The sequence below is a fragment of the Microcaecilia unicolor genome, chromosome 6 (assembly GCF_901765095.1).
Source record: "Microcaecilia unicolor chromosome 6, aMicUni1.1, whole genome shotgun sequence".
Classification (NCBI taxonomy): Eukaryota; Metazoa; Chordata; class Amphibia; order Gymnophiona; family Siphonopidae; genus Microcaecilia; species Microcaecilia unicolor.
The window spans coordinates 297,034,548-297,055,970 of record NC_044036.1 but is presented as its reverse complement, the minus strand read 5'-3'; the positions used below and the strand labels follow the sequence as shown (position 1 = coordinate 297,055,970).

At 43.5% G+C, this 21,423-nt stretch overlaps 1 protein-coding gene across 1 annotated transcript in view; it reads right to left on the bottom strand.

Annotated features, from left to right (window-relative positions):
• Positions 1-10,144, bottom strand: part of LOC115472548 (growth arrest-specific protein 7-like) — a 32,602-nt gene extending 22,458 nt beyond the window's left edge. The window contains exon 1 of the mRNA XM_030206844.1: positions 9,964-10,144. Within this exon, the coding sequence (XP_030062704.1) occupies positions 9,964-10,068 (105 nt within the window). The 5' untranslated portion in view covers positions 10,069-10,144. The remainder of the gene's footprint in view (positions 1-9,963) is intronic.
• Between the last annotated feature and the right edge of the window lie 11,279 nt (positions 10,145-21,423).

Genomic DNA, 21,423 nt, shown 5'->3' with positions numbered 1-21,423 from the left:
CCTCCCCTTTTCTTTGCCTTCTTCTCCTCTTCCTTCCTTTTCCCTTTCCTCTTCCCTTTTTCTACTTTTCCTCCCTCCTCCTCTTCCTTCCTCTCCACTTCTTTGTTCCCTCCATTTCCCCTGTTTCCAGTTTCTTTTCTCACTTGGCCCCTACCACTCTACTCCACTCTATCCCATCCTCAAACCCTCCCTTCTTCCCAAGCCCCACTCCTCCCTCCTCTCCATTTGTCCTCTGTCCTTCTTTCCCTCACCCTTCCACCCCCCCCTTTCCCTCCCCTGTCCTTCCTTCCTCCTATTTCTATCAGTTTTTTGACACATCCATCAGCAATGCATGGAGATTAAAAATCATTTTATCAGCTCTATGTTTGCATGGATGGCTATTTTTGGGACTAGTGGTTATTTTTACACAATATGCCTAATGGTTCTTGCTGACAAATATGTTATATTGACAGGGCTTTTTTTCAGGGGCTACTCGGGTGTACTGAGTACTGACACCTTTTCCATTGTCCCCAAATATTAATGAAAGAGCCCAGGCTCTGCACACCAGTACTGCCTTTTCATAAATTCTATGGCTGGTTGCAGGGGCCCTACCTATTGTAGGATAGGTCCTTCAGTGATCACCCCCTTCTGAAGGATAGCCTGGCATTTGAGTACTGGCACCTTTCTTTGCTAGAAAAATACTCTGGATATTGATATGTGTATTTTACTAGCTCATCACAGTCATCCATGATTCTCAAAATCTATATTAAATATTGATAAATAGTGTCTTTGTACAAATGAGTGTTCACACACAACCTAGTACAATTGTATCTTTGTTTTATCATGTATCATTCTGCTGAACAGTGTTTTATTTTATGTTATCTCAGTTGTTCCTTTTTTTAGCTACGTACCTAGCACAGACATTTCAGGAAATGCTACTCTTGGTGCCATGCTTGTTACCATGGCAACCTGTTTTTTTCAACGTCCTTTTTTTTTTTTTACATATAAACTTGTACAATACACAGACAATTCATTTATCAATTTTAGTATGAGTTCACACTGAGCTGCTGCTTATTTACTCTTTTCGCAAAGCTTTCTTGTGCAGACAGTATGACAATGCAAAATATTTATATATTTTTTTCTTTTGTCACATATATTTAACATTGTTTTAAACCAGGGGAGGGCTACAACCCAGTCCAATTTTTTAAGATTTCCACCATAAATATGCATGAGATCTGTTTGCATACAATGGAAGCAAGCAGTGCATGCCTTTAGTTTTAGTCATCTTGGTGTTGTTTTAGTCATATGGATATTAAGATCTTACTGCGCAGTTAGCGCACACAGACAGGCTACCTTAGAAATGCGTTAAAGCGTTTTGCAGTATTTTGCTTGCTTCTGTGCACTACCACATGTATTATCAATTTTTTTACAAATATTTTTCAGAGGGGGTGTGTCACGGGCAGATTAGCACGTGCTAACTGGATAACGCAATGTTAACGTGGGGGCATTTAGCGCCTCCTAAACAGGAGGCAGTAAGTGTTCCTGTGTTACCTCTATGCAGGTACTGCATGCTAATGACAACATAAGCACATGACCCGCAATAAAATATATTTAAACCCCCCCCTCCCCCAAAAGTGCTGCATTAAATCTGGGCTTAGTGTGCAGTAAAAGCCGGCATTATCACACGTTAATTCCAGATTCTAGTGCATTTCAGTAAAAGGGCCTCATTATTTATTTATCAAATTTTTGTGGCCCTGACTCCATGATTGCGGCCAAATAAAGCTGTGTGACCCCTCCAGAGGTGCACAATAATGATGCACCTATGCGGAGCCCACCCTTGTCATGATCCCAAATGCAGATTTTGTGACCCCCCCCCCCCCCGACCTACAGTTTGGGAAACACTAAGGTAGAGGCACTTTAGAAAGCGTACACTGTTTGTTTAAGAGGGGAAGTTATCAACGTGGGCTGCCATTAAGAAGTGTTATTTTACCACTAACTCGTGCTGTTTTAGCACAGATTCCATTTTATGCAATGGGACCTACTTACTAATAACTGTGGTTAACAGTAAAATAAAACATCTTAACAGTAGCTCATGTTGATAACTTCCCACCTCTATTAACACCTTAAAGGGGCATAATTATCAATGTGAGCTACTCGGACTTGTTATTTTACTACTAATCAGGGGCATAGCTCTGTGGGGCCACGGGGGCATGGGCCCCCGTAGATTTAGCCCTGGCCCCCCTGCCGCCAACCCCTTCGAACTCCCCTCCCGCCACCAACCCTCCCCCGCCGCCGTCAGGTACCTTTGCTGGCGGGGGTCCCCAACCCCCGCCAGCCGGTCCTCTTCTTCAGCGCGGCCGCGTTGCTGATCTTCAAGGGCAGGCTTCTGTTTCTGTGAGTCTGACGTCCTGCACATATGTGCAAGATGTCAGACTCACAGAAACAGAAGTCTGCCCTTGCAGATCAGCAACACGGCCGTGCCAGAGAAGAGGTACCCGACGGCGGCGGGGGATGGTTGGCGGCGGCGGGGGGTCGAAAGGGTTGGCGCTGGGGGGGGTCAAAGGTGGTGGTGGCAGCAGGGAAGTCAAAAATGGGGGGGGGGGGGGTTAAAATAGCGGGGGGGGGGGGCGCCGGCACCAAGGGAGGGTTAAAATGTGCCCCCTCACCTCAGGCTCTGGACCCCCCTCCTGCCGAAGTCTGGCTACGCCCCTGCTACTAACTCGTGTTATTTTAGTACAGGTCCCATTTTATGCAATTAAGGGCCCTGTTTACTAAGGTGCGCTAGTGTTTTCAGCACGTCCTAAAAATTAGCATGCGCTCAACGCTTGAGACACCTAAAAATGCTAGTGCAGCTTAGTAAAGAGGGTCCTAACAGGGGTTAATGTAAAATACATCTTAACGGTAGCCCACATTGATAACTTCTCCTTTATATTGCACTCCTTTGGTATATGGTACTTATGTAACCACAAGTTTTTTTTAGAGGGCACAAATGTCTCTGCAATCGCTTATTGCTTCTGTTGTATATGAGGAAAATGAGACTGAGTTCTGTGGGTGTCATCGTTGATGATACATTGAAACCCTGTGCTCAGTGTGCAGCGGCGACTAAGAAAGGAAATAGAATGTTCGGAATTATTAGGAAAGGAATGGAAAACAAAACTGAGAATGTTATAATGCCTTTCTATCGCTTCTCAAATACTGTGCGCAATTCTGGTCACCACTTTTCTAAGTGACGAAAATGAGGGGATGGGATGACTTCTCTAAGAGGAAAGACTAAAGCGGCTAGGGCTCTTCAACTTGGAGAAAAGACGGCTGAAGGGAGATATGATAAATGTCTATAAAATACTGAGTGGAGTAAAATGGGTAGAAGTGAATCGCTTGTTTACTCTTTCCAAAAATACTAGCACTAGGGGGCATGCAAGGAAGCTACTAAGTAGTACATTTAAAACAAACAGGAGAAAATATTTCTTCACTCAATGAATAATTAAACTCTGGAATTTGTTGCCAGAGAATGTGGTAAAAGCAGTTAGCTTAGCAGGTTTAAAAAGGGGTTGGATAATTTCCTAAAAGTCCATAAGCCATTATTAGGATGGACACTGTTTTACTGCTCTGGGATCTTGCCAGGTACTTGTGACCTGAACTGGCCACTATACTGGGCTTGATAGACCTTCAATCTGTCCCAGTATGGCTGTTCGTATAGTCTTAGGTAGGACTGAATAAAATGCATTATGGGCTAAAACCAAGATTTTATATTTCATTCAATAAGACAAGATAACTGGTGTGCTTCTTTCAATAATGGGGTCAAATGATCACATTTTAAATGTATTTATTTGATTTATTATTGGGATTTATTAACCACCTTTATGAAGAGATTCACCCAAGGCTGTGTACAACAGATACAGTTTAACATAAAAGTTACAATTTCATTCAATAAGACAAGATAACTGGTGTGCTTCTTTCAATAATGGGGTCAAATGATCACATTTTAAATGTATTTATTTGATTTATTATTGGGATTTATTAACCACCTTTATGAAGAGATTCACCCAAGGCTGTGTACAACAGATACAGTTTAACATAAAAGTTACAATTTTGTTAATAGCATAACAGTAGTAAAATGACTGAATATAAATATAAATACAATCAATGAGTTCAACTTGAAAATAGCAAATTAAAACCTAGTAATAGGACTAACATGATAACAGTATCAGAAATAGATACACACATTTAACAGCACTGTAGAACAATCATATAACAGAAATATGACAAATGTCAGTATAATACAAATGATACTGTAATAGACAGCATGGAAGGACATTCATATAACATAGATACGATAGATATGATGCAATATCAAAATGCTACCAATGAAACACATAATAGGCACACATTAGAACATTCAAATAACATAGATATGATGCTAATGCTATTTTTATAATACAATGAAACATCTTACTATGTAGCCTAGGGGGCAAGTGCAGTCGAGATATATAGAGGGGACAAGATGAGTTGAACAAAGTCAACTGGGATAAATGGATGGGTAACTAAAATGAAGGCAAATTATATGTACAGTTGAATAAGACACGAGGAACTGGTCTAAGTTACAGGGTGTGAAGCATGCTAGTCCAGGTGTAAAGTGAGTGGATAGACAGTCACCACGTGTATTAAAGGCTTGGGAGAACATCCGAGCTTTTATCTGCTTCCAGAAGTAAGCGTAGGCTTGAAGTCAGTGTAGCTCCTGTAGGAGTAAGTTCCAGAGGATTGGGACAGCGCCTGAGAAAGCTCACAGGTGGGTATCACATTGTGTAATTTATTTGGTGAGGGTACAGATAGTGATGCTCTATGAGAGGACCTTAGAGGACTCAAAAGGTGTGTAAAAGGTGTACTTTGTCCATTTTGTCTGAGAAACTTGAAAATCACACATAGAGATTTAAATTTAGCCCTGTAAGACACTGGTAGACAGTGTCGTTTTTGCAGGATGGGTGTGATGTGATCATGCCACTGGCAGCCTTCTATCAGTTGTGCTGCAGCATTTTAGAACGTAAGAATTGCCATACTGGGTCAGACCAGTGGTCGATCTAGTCTAATATCCTGCTTCCAACAGTGGCCAATCCAGGTCACAAGTACCCGGCAGAAACCCAAATAGTAGCAGCATTCCATGCTTCCAATCCCAGGGCAAGCAGTGGCTTTCCCATGTTCATCTCAATAGCAGACTATGGACTTTTGCTCCAGGAACTGACTTTTTCAAACCCAGATACACTAACCAATGTTACCACATCCTCTGCCAACAAGTTCCAGAGCTTAACTATGTTGAGTGAAAAAATATTTCCTCCTATTTGTTCTAAAAGTATTTCCATGTACTTCATGGAGTGTCCCCTAGTCATTTCTACTCATTCTGTACCACTCAGGATTTTGTAGACCTCAATCATATCTCCCCTCAGCTGTCTGTTTTCCAAGGTGAAGAGCTCTAACCTCTTTAGCCTTTCCTCATATGGGAGGAGTTCCATCCCCTTAATCATTTTGGCTGCTCTTCTTTGAACCTTTTCTAATTCCGCTATATCTTTTTTGAGATACGGCCACCAGAACTAAACACAATACTAAAGGTGAGGTTGCACCATGGAGCAATACAGAGGCATTACAGTATTCTTGGTCTTATTTACCATCCCTTTCCTAATAATTCCTAGTATCCTGTTTGCTTTTTTGGCCACCACTGCACACTGGGCAGAAAATTTCAGCGTACTGTCTACAACGACACCTAGGCGCAAACTCTTTTTAGTTTGACAGGGCATTGCAATAGTATAGTCATGATGATTATCATAGCATGGACCACTGTGGTCAGTCTTGGCTTTTCAATATATGGAGAGAGACTTCGTAGTTGCCGCACATGATAGAACTTGTGGGACCAAAGTAACGAGTCTAGCAGTATCCCAAGATTCCTGACTGGTGATTTTAAGGGGAGTTCAAACTTCCTTAAAGGTATTTTTAAAGTCAGGTGCTTGTCCACTTGTGTTACAAAACCACAGAATCTCTGTTTTGCTTGGGTTCAGGCACAGTTTGTTGTTTTTCGCCCATTCCTGAGTTGCTATTAGATAGGCAGTCAATTTAGTCAAACTCTGGCTAGATCTGGTTCAATGGGTATAAGTAGCTTCATATCATCAGCACAAATGTAGAATTGTATCTATTAACCAAAGCCGTACAGATAGACTTGAGGTAGATATTAAATAAAATAGGTGACTATGGATTCCTGTGGCATCCTGCAGTTTAATGCCCAAGGTGACATGTTCGTGATGTTGCTGAACAGAGTTGATTGTTGTCTATCTATCAAATAGGGTTTGAACTATGTAAATACTGTGCACTGATACCTGTTTCTGACAAGCTAGTAAGCATGCTATTATGATCCACAGTGTCAAATAAGTCTGATAGCAGTATTTTGAATCAATTGTAACCGAAAAATAGTGTATTTAGGAAGACCATTACATTAAGAATTACAATAGTCAAATTTGCTAAAAACAAATGAATGAACCAGTTTATGCAGAGACAATTGACTGACGTTAGGCCTAACCGATCTAATAAAGTGAAGAAGCAAAACAACTTTTAATGACTGATGCAATGTGTTGCTCAAAAGATAATTTAGAATCTAAAGTGATGCCCAGGATTTTGACAGATGTCTCAATGGACAAAGTATGACCCAGTATAGTTGGTGACACTGCGGGAACAGAAAGAAAACCTGTATTGCCCTACACTTAGTAGGATTTGATTTAAAGGATAATTATCTAACCAAGTCACTATTTTATCCAAACCATTCTTGAAACTAGAGTTATCTGGATGATCACAATCTATATAGGCAATAAGTTGGAGACTGCACCTTCAAAAAGATATAAACAAGAGGGCAGCTACTAAAATGATCAGTGGTCTTTGCCATAAAATATATGAAGTACATAAGTACATAAGCACTGCCACGCTGGGAAAAGACCAAAGGTCCATCAAGCCCAGCACTCTCTCCGACAGCGGCCAATCCAGGCCCCAAGAACCTGGCAAAAACCCAAAATTTAATAACAATCAATGGACTTTTCCTTCAGGAATGAAGACAGACTTAAAGATCTCAATATGTCTACAAAGGTGGGAGAGGGGAGATATGATAGAGACATTTAAATACTTATGTGGCATAAATGCAGAGGGGCTAAGTCTTTTTCAACTGAAAAGAAGCGCTGGAATAAGGGGGCATAGGATGAAAGTGGAAGGGGATAGACTCAGAAGTAACCGGAGGAAACACTTCTTCACAGAAAGGGTGGTGAATTCGTGGAACAAACTCCTGGTGGAAGTGGTGAAGACAAAAATAGTATCTGAATTCAAGACAGCTTGGGACAAGTACACAGGATCTTTAAGGGACTGACGGGGAGAGTAGATGGCATGGATGGGCAGAATGGATAGACCATATGGTCTTTATCTGACTATATTTTTCTCTGTTTCCCAATGTTTCTATGTTGGATATCACCTGCAAAGAAGCATGCTAGAGGTTTTGGCCATCCTTGATATAACTACTAAAGGTAATGGTGGCCATTGTGGATGGCTCAAGCATAAGGAAGGAGCAACTGGGCATCGCTTCCACCCCACTAAACCCTAGAGACTCCAGCAAGCATAGGGAGTGAGTCAAGTAGTGGGAGGCTAGTGGGATGAGCATGTCGTTTACATCTGTTGAGCCTGGGAGATTAAGCCTAGGGTTTGGCTGCAGTTGCCCACATGTAGGGGCCACAAAGAATGCCTTGATTAGGGGGACTGTATGCCACAGGGGAGTCGTCAATTGAAAGGTTTCATGGGGAGGCCATAATCGGAGGATGGATGGTATTGGGGGGGGGGAGAGTCCATCTGGGGGGATGTCAATGCTGGGATCAAGGTCTTTTGCAGAGCATTGATTTTAGAAAGCTGCTCCCATGCCTATGTGTGTGTAGGGGTGGAGGGAGGTGGAATTCTCCTTTCAAACTACCTCTTCCGTTTTCACTGCTCTTCTGGACACACAGAGCCAATACATACAAACATGCCCCACAGACATGTACATAACATGGATATACACACACACACACACACACATACACAATTTGCACGCCGGGATTTACACCAGGTTTCATCTGCAAGTCCTCACACCCAAAGCTGAGCACCGAATTCGGCACGCGATGCTATTCTATAGAGTGCCTATCCCTTTACAGAATAGTATTGAGTGCCAAATTTTCATCACCATTTATAGAATTTGGCCCTATGTATAAAAAGGATGTACTTTTCTTCAAGAAGGGGGCATTTTTTATTTAAGAGAAGTGCGTCCTATTTGCTCACAGTGCTCACTCTCTAAGAAGCGTGTGCACTATTATCGATGAATGACATTTCATCACAAAGGACAGCCCATCCTTACTGCTAATGCCATTAGTGAATATTATTAATAAATAGATCCCATTGCTTCAAATGCGACCTGCAGTAACATGCATTAATGCGTATTAGCATGCGCTAACACAGTAGTGCTGTTTAGTAAATGTATTTGAGATGCTACCTTCGTCGTGCATCAAGGCGGTTTACATATGAATGTCCTTAGAGATCTTTGGTGTTTCTAATTTTGAAAGCACAAGGACAACTTCATCTTTAGATAATTCTTATGCTGGTCCAATAGCAAGTATCACAACCTGCAAAGAATCCTGTCTGAACTCTGCACTATCTAGACAGGTACATGCATGAGGTGGGCATGTAACAGATACATTTGTACAGTGGCAGAAATGGCAGACTCTTGGCACCTTATAGACTAACCAATTGATGAAGGCATGAGCTTTCCAGGAAAAAAAAAAGTCCACTTCATCAGATTTGTACAGTGCATCACAAAGAATAACCTAGAGCTGCTAAAATTAATACCCTGCGGGTTGCTTAACAAAACTCTGCATGTGAAGACTTTCTTTGCATCAAGCTTCAGAGAGCAATTAAAAAGCAAATCTACAACAAAAGCAAATACTGCCTATTTATACAGCACTGTAATCAAACCCTGACCTACTGTATGCAGTCCACCTCCGCCTCCTTTCCCCATGCTCTTTCCTGATCTGACCGTTTATACTCCAGTCACTGTTTTTGGTTTTTTTTTTTGGGGGGGGGGGGGGGGGGGGGGGGGGGGTTTTTTTTTTTTTTGGGGGGGGGGGGTACAAGTGTCTCTGCCTTCTTCCTCCCTCTGCACTCTCCAGCTGTAAATTATTGCCTCACTTTTTCTCCATGCAGGCATCTCTCTCTCTCTGTGAATACTCCTTTCCCAGTCTCTTTGCTGTTTCTCTTTCTAGTTTAGAGACTCTTGCTCCTGGCCTCCCCGGCTGTCTTCTTGCAGGGGTCTCTGCTCTCCTTTCTCTATATGTTCCTGATCCTTGCAAAGCTCTACTCTCTCCTGTTTTCTCTGTATCTTCCTGATCCTGTTCCTTCCTTCTTCTTTTTTTAATCCTGTGACTGTCTCCTCTTTTTTTTTTTCCTGCTTCAGTCTCTTTCGCTGCAGACGTCTCAGCTCTCCTCCTCTCTCTGAACATTCCCTTCCACAATCTCTCCAACTGCCAGTGTCTCTGCTCTCTTTCTTTATATTCCCCTGCCCCAGTGTTTTACCCTGCAGGTGGCTCTGCATTTTTTCTTTCTATACATGCTCATACTCCTTTCTCACTGTCCCTTGCCTAGTCTTTCCTTGCAAGGGTCTCTTAATCTCGCCTCCTTTCTCTGTGCTCTCCAGGCTCCCCTTGCAGGGTCTCTGCTTTCCTCCTACGCTTCAGGGGTTCAGGGTAGACCGAGCCAGAATTATAACTGTGATTAGTGTCTCAAGAACAAAAGCTAAACTGTAAATCTGATGATAACTTCTGCAAAATCAGTGTTAAACTTCATGTTTACATTCCTAGTCCACTGCATCATCTCTGTTCTGCTGGCTGTGTTTCCATGGCAACCTGCTTGCTAATGCCCCCGAGCTAGCATTTGGTTCTTACTTACAGTGATCGTGGTCTCCTTGCTCCGCCTTTTGGTTGTCAACAGGGAGCCTGGACTCTGAGGAGAGAAGCAAGAGGAATCGTCAAAGCTGCTCTCAATATCTGCCATGTTGTGCTCCCTTCGATGCTGCTTGTGTGTGTGCAGGGCAGGTACTGGGAAGCACTGAGGTAAGGGTAAGGGTGGGAGACAGCCGAAGCTCCTGCACTGCCCGCAGAAACAGCAAACGCTTCCACACCTCCCTCCTTCCAATCAGTGCTGAAACGTGGGCGCTGCTTAACCCCACAATTGCCACAGCGCTGCTGCATAGACAGTATGGACTCACAGCTTACAAGCTTTGGTGACTCAGGTTCTGTTTGTTTAACTTGTGGGATGGGAGGGTGTGAGTAAGGTTAAGAGATTACATACTTTCTTTACATGTTGTGCTGGGGGTGTGTGTGAGTAATTCACAAACACAGCCCCCCAGAACCCTATTTATGACTATAATATGGACTTTTAATTGCTTTAAATAGTGTCCAGGGTCGTGAGTTGGGGGCTCACTAAGCATTTTCTGATAACTCAAAGGCACCAATGCACCTTTTGTGTAGGTCGATAGATGCCATCTACAGGGGCTCACCTTGGTGGTTCTTACCTACAGAGAAGGTAAATTAACACATGCAGAGGAATTTTGCAGCTATGGTGTTTACAGGAAATGTTGAATATTGCCCGACTTCTCCTCTTTCCCATCGTCTCTCCCTTCCCTCTGCACCTTTTGTGTTGTTGTTCCTCCTTCTTCCTACACAGTGTGCCTTGCTTTTTCCTTTTTTTTTTTTTTGAAGGTGCAAGACAGCAGGGTCAGGTTTCCACCCCTCTCCAGCCCATTTCCCCTTTGTTGTGCCCCATCCTCTTTTCAACTTTTATTTTCCCTCCTCCAACCGCTTTTCCCTCATCTTCCCCTCCCCAACCTCCTTTGCTTTCTCTCTTTTGCTGGAGCTAATTTAAAAATAGTGTGGTATCACAGCTTGGTTGCTTGCCATTCTTTCTGTTCCCACCTCCTCTCATAGCTGCAGGTTTGCCTTCCTTTCCACTTACAGTAAATAGGCAGCAACAGCAAAGAAGGAGGGTGTGTGTGTGTAAGCAGGGAGGGGGGCAGTTGTGTAGAAGTACTTATAATATCTCACCTATTGCAAGGTATAACGCTCAAGCCCGGTTTAGCTGTGGACAGAGTTTCTAAGCAGGGGCGTAGCTAGGTGGGGGCATGGGCCCCCACAGATTTAGCCCTTGCCCCCCCTGCTTTCGCCCCCCCCCCGCCATATTCGACCCCCCATCCCGCCGCCAACCTAGTATTCAGTGCCGGCACCCACATAGCAAACTGGGTGAATTTAGGGCTGCTTGTGAGCAATCCTAAATCCGACTGCTTAGCTATATGGGTGATGGCTGAATATTGACTGACACCACATAACAAAAAAAATAGTCTTCAGTCATCCACTCTCTCCCAGCTCCAGTCCCAATACCCCCTCCCCTCTCCCTGGTAACACCAAGTCTCCTCCTCTTGACCAAGCTAACCCCCCCTCCTCCCACCCATCTTCCAGGCAGGATAAGCCTCCCCCCTGAGCATACCTAAAATCCCTCGTGGTCTAGTGGGGAAGGTGGGAACAGGAGCAAAGCCCAGTTGCTCAATCCCTAGCTGCTGCGACTCCAAAATGGCTGCTGCAACTCTAGTGGCAGCCTTGCGATACTTTGGTAGTACAACAAGGCTGACATGAGAATTATGGCAGTCATGTTGGAGAGGCAACCGCTAGGGGCAGGAGCGAGTGGGCTTTGCTTCTGTCCTCACTGCCTCCACTGATCCACCAGGGACTTCAGGTAGGCCTGGGGGAGGCCTATCCTGTATGGAGAAGGGGTGGGAGGGGGTGGGAGGTTTAGCTTGGTCAAGGGTAGGGGGCTTGGTGTCACTGGGGAGGGGAGAGGAAGATCAGGACCAGGACAAGGACTGGAGTGGGAAGGAAGATCAGAGTGGCTGAGAACTTTTTTTTTTTTTTTGGTATGTGAGTCTCAGCTGAATATCGACCGGGACCCACATAAACTCCAGCACCCAGCACAACTTAAATTAGCACCAGATATTCAGTGTTGGTGCCTAGACATGACCTGACACTGAAATTCTGGGGCTAATTTAGCCAGTTATGGTCAGCATTTAAAAAGAACTTGGACCCATATATATATATATACTAGTGGAACCATGCCTGTTTCAACAATGAAACGGGCCCTAGGAAGGCTGTCATGTAAGCTTTTTTTTTTTCTCTCTCCCCTGCCCTCCCCCTCAATGTCCAGCAATTCTTCCCTCCACTGCCCTCCATGTCCAGCTATTCTCCTCTTCCCTGCCCTCCCATCCGTGTCCCGCGATTCTCTCCTCTACTGTCCTCCCATCCCATCCATATCCATCAATTCTCCTCTGCCCTGCCCTCCCCTTCCCTTCCTCTCCACTCCCTCCCTCCCCTTGATGTCCCGAGATTCTCTCCTCCCCTCGATTTGTACCTGAACGTTCTCTGGCTGGCTGGCGCTGGCTTCCATTCGTAACATCCCTCCTGACGTCAGCTCGCCTCCAGCATTCCCTTCCCTCTCTCACTGTTCCACCCTCTGACGTCATTACGTCTTGATGCGAGGGCAGGACAGTGAGGGGGTATGGAACACTGGAGGCTGGCTGACGTCAGGAGATGTTATGAACCCAGGCAGCCAGGAGATGTTACGAACCCAGGCAGCCAGACATGGAACATTGGAGGCATAGGAGCCAACTTTTCAAAATTATTGGGGGTGCTAAGCCCAATGGAAATAACCCCTCCCTGGACACATACAAGGAATTTTCTCAATATTGGGGGTGCTCAAGCACCCACAGCATCCACAGAGTCAGCTCCTATGGTTGGAGGTGCAAATTATTATATAGGATATATATATACTTTTTTTGTCTATGTAGCTGTAGTTTCAGATTCTATAAGTACTTTTGATCAACAGTTTTAACAGTTGATCTCATAGAAGGAGCTGCAATTTATAAAGGTAGCATAGACAGCTAGGCAAAGGTACCCCCTTGTACCAAGTTGGGAATGACTTATGGGGACCAGCATTTGTGTGATGACTTCTTGGCAGTCTCTCACCAGGGTGGTTTGTCATTGCTTTCCTTGGTCATCTGTACCCTCCACCCTCCCCCAGCTAAGGCTGGGTACACATATAGGGCCAGATTCTATAAATGGCACTAAAAAATTGGCATAAACAAAGCCCAGCGCAATGCCATAAAAGGTATAGATAGGCAGAGATAAACTATAAAACAAGAGACCTCGGCTGTGTCTTGTTTCATGCCAGGAGCACTGCCCAACAACTCACTAGCATTGTCTTTGGTCTCACAACGTTTCACAGAAACGTATATCTCATAACACAAATATTTAATGAACTAGTTTTAATGTCAAATTCCCTTAAACATTTTTTGGAATCACTTATCTTAATCAACTTCATGAATATTTCACTGTCTCAGACCCACGCCAACATGACATGTTTTGTAATGCTGCGTCAGGGCTTGGTCCTAAATAAATGTAAAAGAGACAGTTACTAAAATAAACTAGTAACAAATTCTAAAATACTACCAATCAATTCAATATAATCGCTTAGCTATACCGATTCTGTTAACATCTCTCAGCATACTTCAAAATGGTGCTGTAACTATTAGCGCCACCCTTATAATGACAACGTACACAGCTCAACCAATCAGAAACCTCAAATCAGGGAAAACCAATCAATTTCAAGATTAAGGCCTGCAGGCGCCACTGTGTCTAAAATATAGATCCATCACTGTTCCTTATAATTAAGTAAAGATAGACCATCGCCACCCTCCATCCCCAAATGGATCTGTTTGAACACTCGCCAGCATATATCAATAGTAGTATGGTTCTTCTCCAACCAATATGACACTAGAGAAGCTTGAACATTCCTACAATTTATTCGGGATTTATGCTCAATAAGTCGCTGTTTAATAAATCTAGAAGTCCTTCCAAGAGAAATAAGATCACAGGGACATAGTATGGCATAAATGACAAAATCAGAATTACAGTCTGTATTGTCTCGGGAAATAGTTTTAAAATGTTGAGGGGTATCCCACATGGGACCAGTGATTGCAGTAGCGCACTACAGACATTCACCACAGATGTCATGACCCTTAATAGTGACTTCCTCAGAAATATAGTCTAATCTTTTATAAGATAGCATTTCGAGGCTGTCCAGGGGATCCAAGATGGCTGCCACTACCTAGACACGCTGAGGACCTCATTCCCTAAGCAGTGAATTATGTCAAAATGACGGGGAAGGGCTGCAGCCCGAGCTTCTGTGCCGCCTTCCCCCTTACCTTCCGGTCCGATTGATCGATACTTGAGGACCTTGGGACAGGATATAGTGACCGGAAGCGGACCCATGATAGGCGCCGGGCTGGTAGAGGAATTATCAGCGTCTTTCGAGCAGGATGTTACGCTGAGCCCTGATCAGAGGACTCCGCCCCCACAGCCCCGGTTGACCAGCTCTCCCTCCGGAGGATCTGAGGGACTTCCGCCACAGAACGTCGAGGAATGCCCTAAGATAGACGCTCCAATCCAACTAGAGGGAAAGATAGAGGGGCAGTTGGAGACCCCCAGGACGACCAAAACCGAGGACAGAGAGGAAATGAAATTTCGAAGCATTGGAGAAACTGGCTGAGGTAACTCTCGATTCTTTATGGGATTTAATGTCTCAAGCTGTACAAACTTTTACTAATCAAACTAATAATTTATCCGAGAAAGTATCTTTGATTGAACAAAGAACGGTTAAGAATGAATCTGATATGAAGCTATTCAATGAAAAAGGAGAAAAAATGGATAAAGAGATTTCAAACATTGGAAAACTACAAGATGTAATGATGAAAGATATTGTAAATATGAGGAGAAAGATGGAGATTTATGACAATTATGTGATATACAATAACCTCAGATTTATAAACTTTCCAAAGGTTAAAATGGTGAAACCAATAGATATGTTAAAAAGGTACCTTCAAGAAATTTTGGAAATTCCTCAAGAAAGTTTACCACCTTTTAACCAAGTTTATTATGTTCCACAAAAAGAACTGGTTCAGCAAGAACAAAACGCATCTTTAGATGTATCTGCACTTATAGAGACTTCTGAAACAGAACAAGCCAAACCAGCAACTTTGATAGCCACATTAGCACTAACACCAGATAAAGCATGGCTCTTTAGGCTGTTCTTTAGAAAGAGGGATAGATTATTTCTTGGATTAAAAATTAATTTGTTTCCAGATGTCTCAAAAGAGACTCAAAGAAGAAGAAAACAATTTATTTTGTTAAAACCGGCAGTTCTCCAATTACGAGGAGTATTTTTATTTCAGATTCTCCTGTAAATGTGTTATTCCACATAATTTGATTAAATATGTTTTTTCAGATCCTTCACAATTAACGTCTTTCATAGCCTCCAAAAGTACAACTGGAATATAATAATTTAAATTTCCTGTTTATGTCAAGGTATTTACTGTATTATTAATATATTTGTTTCCTTTGAATACCTCTTGAGATTTGATTCTTGGATCCCCCCATTCTTGTGGACTTGAGTGTTATATTTCAATTATTATATTGTAATTGTTCAAAATTCCTTTAGTGATTATATTCTCGAAATATTTAACACTTTTCAAATTCAAGTGTATAGCCTTGAAATATGATGTAAAATAATTATAAAAATAAAATAAAAAATAATAAAAAAGATAACATTTCCCCTACAGTCCGTCCTCGTTGGTAGGCAGTAATGAGTGGTTCCTGAAAACAATGATGAATCTGAAGTACATTCCTAAACTTATACATCAAGTATGTAACTAATGATATATGAGTGGTGTATGCCATATATCATGCCACTAATCTATCATGATTGTGTGCAGTGTAGTATTGCTGCAAAGCCTCATGGTAAGCATATTGTGCATGATAATATTCTTTTCTTTGCTGATGTGGTATAACCCTGGGCTCTAAATCTACCCCACAGAGCCTTAGCGTGAATTTCGAAATCTTCATCTGCAGAGCAAATCCTATGTACTCTAGGAAACTGACTAGTAGGAAGATTTACACTTAATGTATATGGATGAAAACTGTCAAAATGCAATAGCGTATTCCTAGCTATTTCTTTCTATAAAGTGTAGTGTGAATACATGCATCCTTGCAACATATTTGAACATCCAAAAATTGAATAGTGGTATTACCAAATTGAGTCGTAAACTGAAAAACAGACGTTAAGGTATTAATCCAAACTTGAAACTGTTGTAATAATTCATAGCCTCCTTCCCAAATAAAAAAGATATCATTTAAGTAACGTTTTCAGAATCTAATATACTGAAACCAGTTGGAGGAGTAAATATATTTCTCTTCAAAATTCAGCCATGACCAAATTGGCCACAGAGGGGGCCAAGGAGGCTCCCATCGCCGCTCCCTGATGTTGCTGAAAAAATCACCCTTGAAAACAAAAATAATTCTTTGTTATTACTATAGTCAGTTTCATAAGAAATATGTAGGAATAAGCTGAAGACCATCCCGAGACTCAAACTTGTTCTGTATTATCTCTAAAGCTGTTTGCCGAGGAATAACAGTGTATCGGGATACAACATCCATAGTTACCAATAATGAATCGGGAGCCAATTGTATATCATAGACTAGGCGTTGAGCCCGTAAAAATGGGCTAGTATAGGACGGGGGGGGGGGGTTGAAAGGCCCCCCCCGCCGCCGAGCTCGCCGCTACCCCTCCGAGGTCACCGCTTTGACCCCACCCCCGGAGTTGCCGCCACCCCTCCACCCGGGCCGGGCCCTCGCTTCGCTATTGAAACAGCGCGGGAACGCAGCACACAGCTCAGATGAGCTGCCGTCCTTCTTCTCTGCCTGTGTCCCGCCCTCGTGGGCGAGGGCGGGACACAGGCAGGGAAGGAAGGCGACGGCAGCTCAGCTGAGCTGTGTGCTCCGTTCCCGGCTGTTTCTATAGCAGAGCGAATGCCCGGCCCGGGTGGAGAGTGGGTGGCGGCGGCGACCTTGGGGGGGGAGCGGTAGCGACGGCAGTTTCGTCCCTCCCCTTGCGCAGTAGAGACCCTCTCTGTCCCGCCCCCGTCATCACATATTGACGCGGGGGCGGGACAGAGAGGGTCTTTACTGCGCATTTGCGAGTGAGTTCGGTCACTCGCCTTTTATATGTTTGATTGCATACAAAAAACGAGTAGTGTCCTGAAGATAAGATTTAATTTCACTTTGGGCTGTAAAAAACAGTCTACAAATTTACTCAATGGTTCTAGTACCATATGACAAAGTGATACAATCAGTGTATTCAAATTCTTATGAATTATGGGTACAAAATATATCCGTAGAATATGTGGAGTACTAACACACACAAAAAAAAAACACATTTCTTTGGCAGTCAATATATTGCTCAAAAATGCCTCTCCCACAACAGTCTTGATATGATCTTGTAATTTAATCGTAGGATCATCATCAAAAACCCCATAGGTTAGGGTGTCTCTTAATTGTCTCTCAGCTTCTTGCACGTATAGTTCCAAGTAAGCCATTTGAATGGCAGGCAGAGATTTTAGTGTCCAATGTTCCTGTAATAAGCCATATGGGAACAGATTGATGGGAACATTGGACACTAAAGGGATAACACAAAAGGTTGTCAGTGAGCATTTTCCCCTGAGGAAGCCTATTTGGTGAAACGGGTCCCCGTTGGGACCAGGGGCGTAGCCAGACACCCAATTTTGGGTGGGCCTGGGCCCAAGATGGGTGGGCACAAGAACTCCGCCTTGTCCCACAAGTGATTTGGTTTCTCCCTCTCTCGCCTGCATGCCATATAGTCTCTCAAACATCCCCCCTCCCTCGCATACCCACTTAAATAGTAGATTTTCACCGGCAGCGAGCAGCAACTAATACATACTGCTCATGTTGGCCCCACAGCTTTCCCTCTGATGCAACTTCCTGTTTCCGCATAGATGGGAATGCATCAGAGGGAAGACCCTGGGGCTGGTGCGAGCAGTATGTATCAGTCGCTGCTTGCTGCAGACAAAGATCTGCTATTTACAAGGTATGCAGGAGAGACAGTTGTTGGAAATTTTCGGCTGGTGGGGCTTGGGGATCTCTGCCAGCTACATCATAGGTGTGCTGCTACTGGGTGGGCCTGAGCCCAACGTGGGTGGGCCTGGGCCCACCCAAGCCCACCCTTGGCTACGCCACTGGTTGGGACCACTCCAGCTATGAAGTTAAGTGATTTTTCAAACACACAGCATATACATGTGTATTTCTGCTTATAAGATTTAAGAAAGTATATATGCATTTTTGTTTAGATCTAAGAAGATTTCATGTTTATATTTTGAATAAAAAATGTTCTTGGAGGTTTTTTTTTAACATAGTAATATAGTAGATGACAGCAGAAAAAGACCTGCATAGTCCATCCAGTCTGCCCAACAAGATAAACTCATATGTGCTACTTTTTGTGTATACCTTACCTTGATTTGTACCTGTCCTTTTCAGGGCACAGACCGTGTAAGTCTGCCCAGCACTATCCCCGCCTCCCAACCACCAGCCCTGGCACAGACCGTATAAGTCTGCCCAGCACTATCCACGCCTCCCGCCACCGGCTGTGCCACCCAATCTCGGCTAAGCTCCTTAGGATCTATTCCTAAAAAACCTGGAGGTTTTTTAAGACCAAAGATAGAGAACCGTGAGCTGTTTGTGTATTATAATTGTCTACCTGACTGCTGTTTTTGTTAGGTGAGACAGTCACAGCCAACTCAGGTCTTTTTTTCCTCCTTTTTGGAAATACAAAGAAAGCAAAAGGATTTCTAAGGAATGTCATAAACTGTGTGTTTATATTATACGTTTTACAATCTGCAGTACATTTATAATGTGATTTATCCACTATAATTTTTGGTGTGTTCACTTTTATAGTGGTTCTCTTTTTTGGTTTGTTAACTTTCTTTTTAGAAAGTTATTAGTACCCGTCTAGACTATTGTAATATTGTTTACTTGGGATTATCTAAACAGAGATTAGATTGCTTACAATTAGTATAGAATGTGGCTGCATTGGTTTTGCAGCAGATGAAAGTTCAGGAACACATTTTTCCCATTTGTAGCTGATTTACATTAGCTCCCTGTTATCAAGATAATCCATTTCAAGGCCTTGATTTTAGCTTTTAAAGCATTAGATGATTTGGGATCACATTATTTGTAGGTCAAATTGAGCGGGTTCTCTCCAGAAGACTCAGCTGGTGAGATTGTATTGACAGTCCAGGGTGGAGGATCGCATGATTGGCAACTGCTCGAACCACTGCATTTTCTACCGGGGTACGTGTCTTGTAAAATAAATTACCATCGGTGGTGCTCCAAGGCTCTGTTCAGTGTGGATTATTAAGGATAACAAGTTGTGGTATGGGAGAAGTGGGCTGTCACATAGAGAAATGGTTTGGGGGCTTTTTTAATGACTGGAGGTGTAAATATTCAGCTGATGGTGGTCACCGTTTCTTTGGATACCACGGGCATTATTCCCTGATTCTCAATGCTTCGCCATGTCCAAGCACCAGCATTGAATATCCGGGTCTATCTTTTATCGAGTTAAGTGCGATATTTGTACTTAGCAGCCCTTTTGCTAAGCTGCGCTAGGGCTAACCCACGTGTAGCGCACGCCAAATCGACACCACCACCAGGCTAGTGCGGGTGCCTGGTGGTAATTTTGAAGTTGGCGCACACCGTTTCCTATGGTAGAAAATAATTTTCTATTTTCTATTGCGAGGGGCGTTCCCGGCAGTAATCGGCAGAACAGCTACACTGCCATGTGCTGCTTGATTACCGCACGAGTAGCACGTGAGCCCTTTCCGCCAAGTAAAATAGGTGGCATTAAAGGCTCAGGCAGTAAACAGCCGCGCGCTACTTTTCATATTTGCATACGGCCATTTACTGCCCCATTTTAAAAAAATGCCTTTTTCCCAGCCACAGTAAAAAAATGGCCCAGCGCGCGCCAATTTCAGACGTTCAAACTAGCGCAGGCCACTTTTTAACACAGCTTAGTGAAAGGACCCCTAAATCACTTAAGCAAAACTGGATAAAGATGGAACAGTGTTTTATGCAGTCTGATTTGTCCAGTTAACTGAGGGGCCAATGCTCAAAACCAGACGCAGGCACTAGAAGTGATTAGCGCCAGACTAGCGTCCGCATTAGTAAGCACAGAATGTCCAGAGGCTCTTGCTTGGGAGACAACATGAAATAACAGGCTAATATGGTCAAACGGACATTAATGAGGTCATTTCCTAATCTCTCCCAATGCTCAGAGAACAGCGCACGAAACAGAGCCACCTTACCACTGAAAAAAAAATTAACACCAGCTCGGAGCAAGTGTTAGAGTGTTTGAAGAGAGGATTTCTCATGATTCTTTCTTTAAAATCTGCTGCTTTTATTTAATTTGGAAGCAGAAGGAAGCCCGTGCAAGCCCCTAAGCATTGGTAGTGAGAGCCGAATGTGTGCGAGTCAAAGCAAACCCAAAAGTGAAAGCGCACATTGGTGCCTGTTTCCTGTGTTTAAATACAAGCATTGCAAGTACAAAAAAAAAGTTGAAACACTTACATTCAAAGGTGCAGAAAACAGATGCCAACCAATGTGTGATTCACTTTCGGGTTTGCCTGGCGCATGAGCACAGGAGCTGAGCTTATAGCAAAACTCTTCTGCATATGTGTCACGCATTTTCCCCCCTTGCTTTTGTTTTTATAGAGCACAGATTCTATAACACTGCGCGTAACTGTCACGTCTGTGGCCGTGACCAACCTCAGACTTACCTTGTTCCTGGGGGTCAGCTTCCTAGCTGGCTCCTGTTTCTTCTGTCTGTCCTTTCTGAGCTAGCTCTGGCTCTGTGTGCTGGCTGCATCTAGCAGCATGACACTAATTGCCTCACTGCACCTGTGGGTGTTGCCTGGGTTAGCTCTCTCTCTCTCTCTCTGTGCTGGCTGCTTCCAGCATGACTCTAATTGCTTCACTACACTACACCTGGGTGTGGGAAGCCTCTCTGTGTTTCACTGTGCTTTCTGCCTGCTCTGTGGGTTGTGCCTGAACAGCCTCCGTAGTTACTTAGAGATTGCTGCAGCTGTGTCTCTGGTGTTGAAGGGCTTTATTAATCACTTAGAGACCGCAGCCTTTGCATCGTATAAGGTCCCTGGTATGCTAGAGTGCTCTGTGCACTGCTACATTGTCAAGTTCTGTGTGATTGCCTAGTGTTTGACTAGTTAGCTTGGGCACAGCCTTGCTTGGTAGCCTGTGTACAGCTTACTAGTTCTTCTGTGTTTGCTCTGTGTGAGTTCCTAGTGTTTGCCTAGTTAGCTTGGGCACTGCTCTGCTTGTGTACAGCTTCTAGGTCTCCTGAGTTTAGCCTCTGGTTTTCCCCGGTGGGGTTTCCATGGTTTCTGGA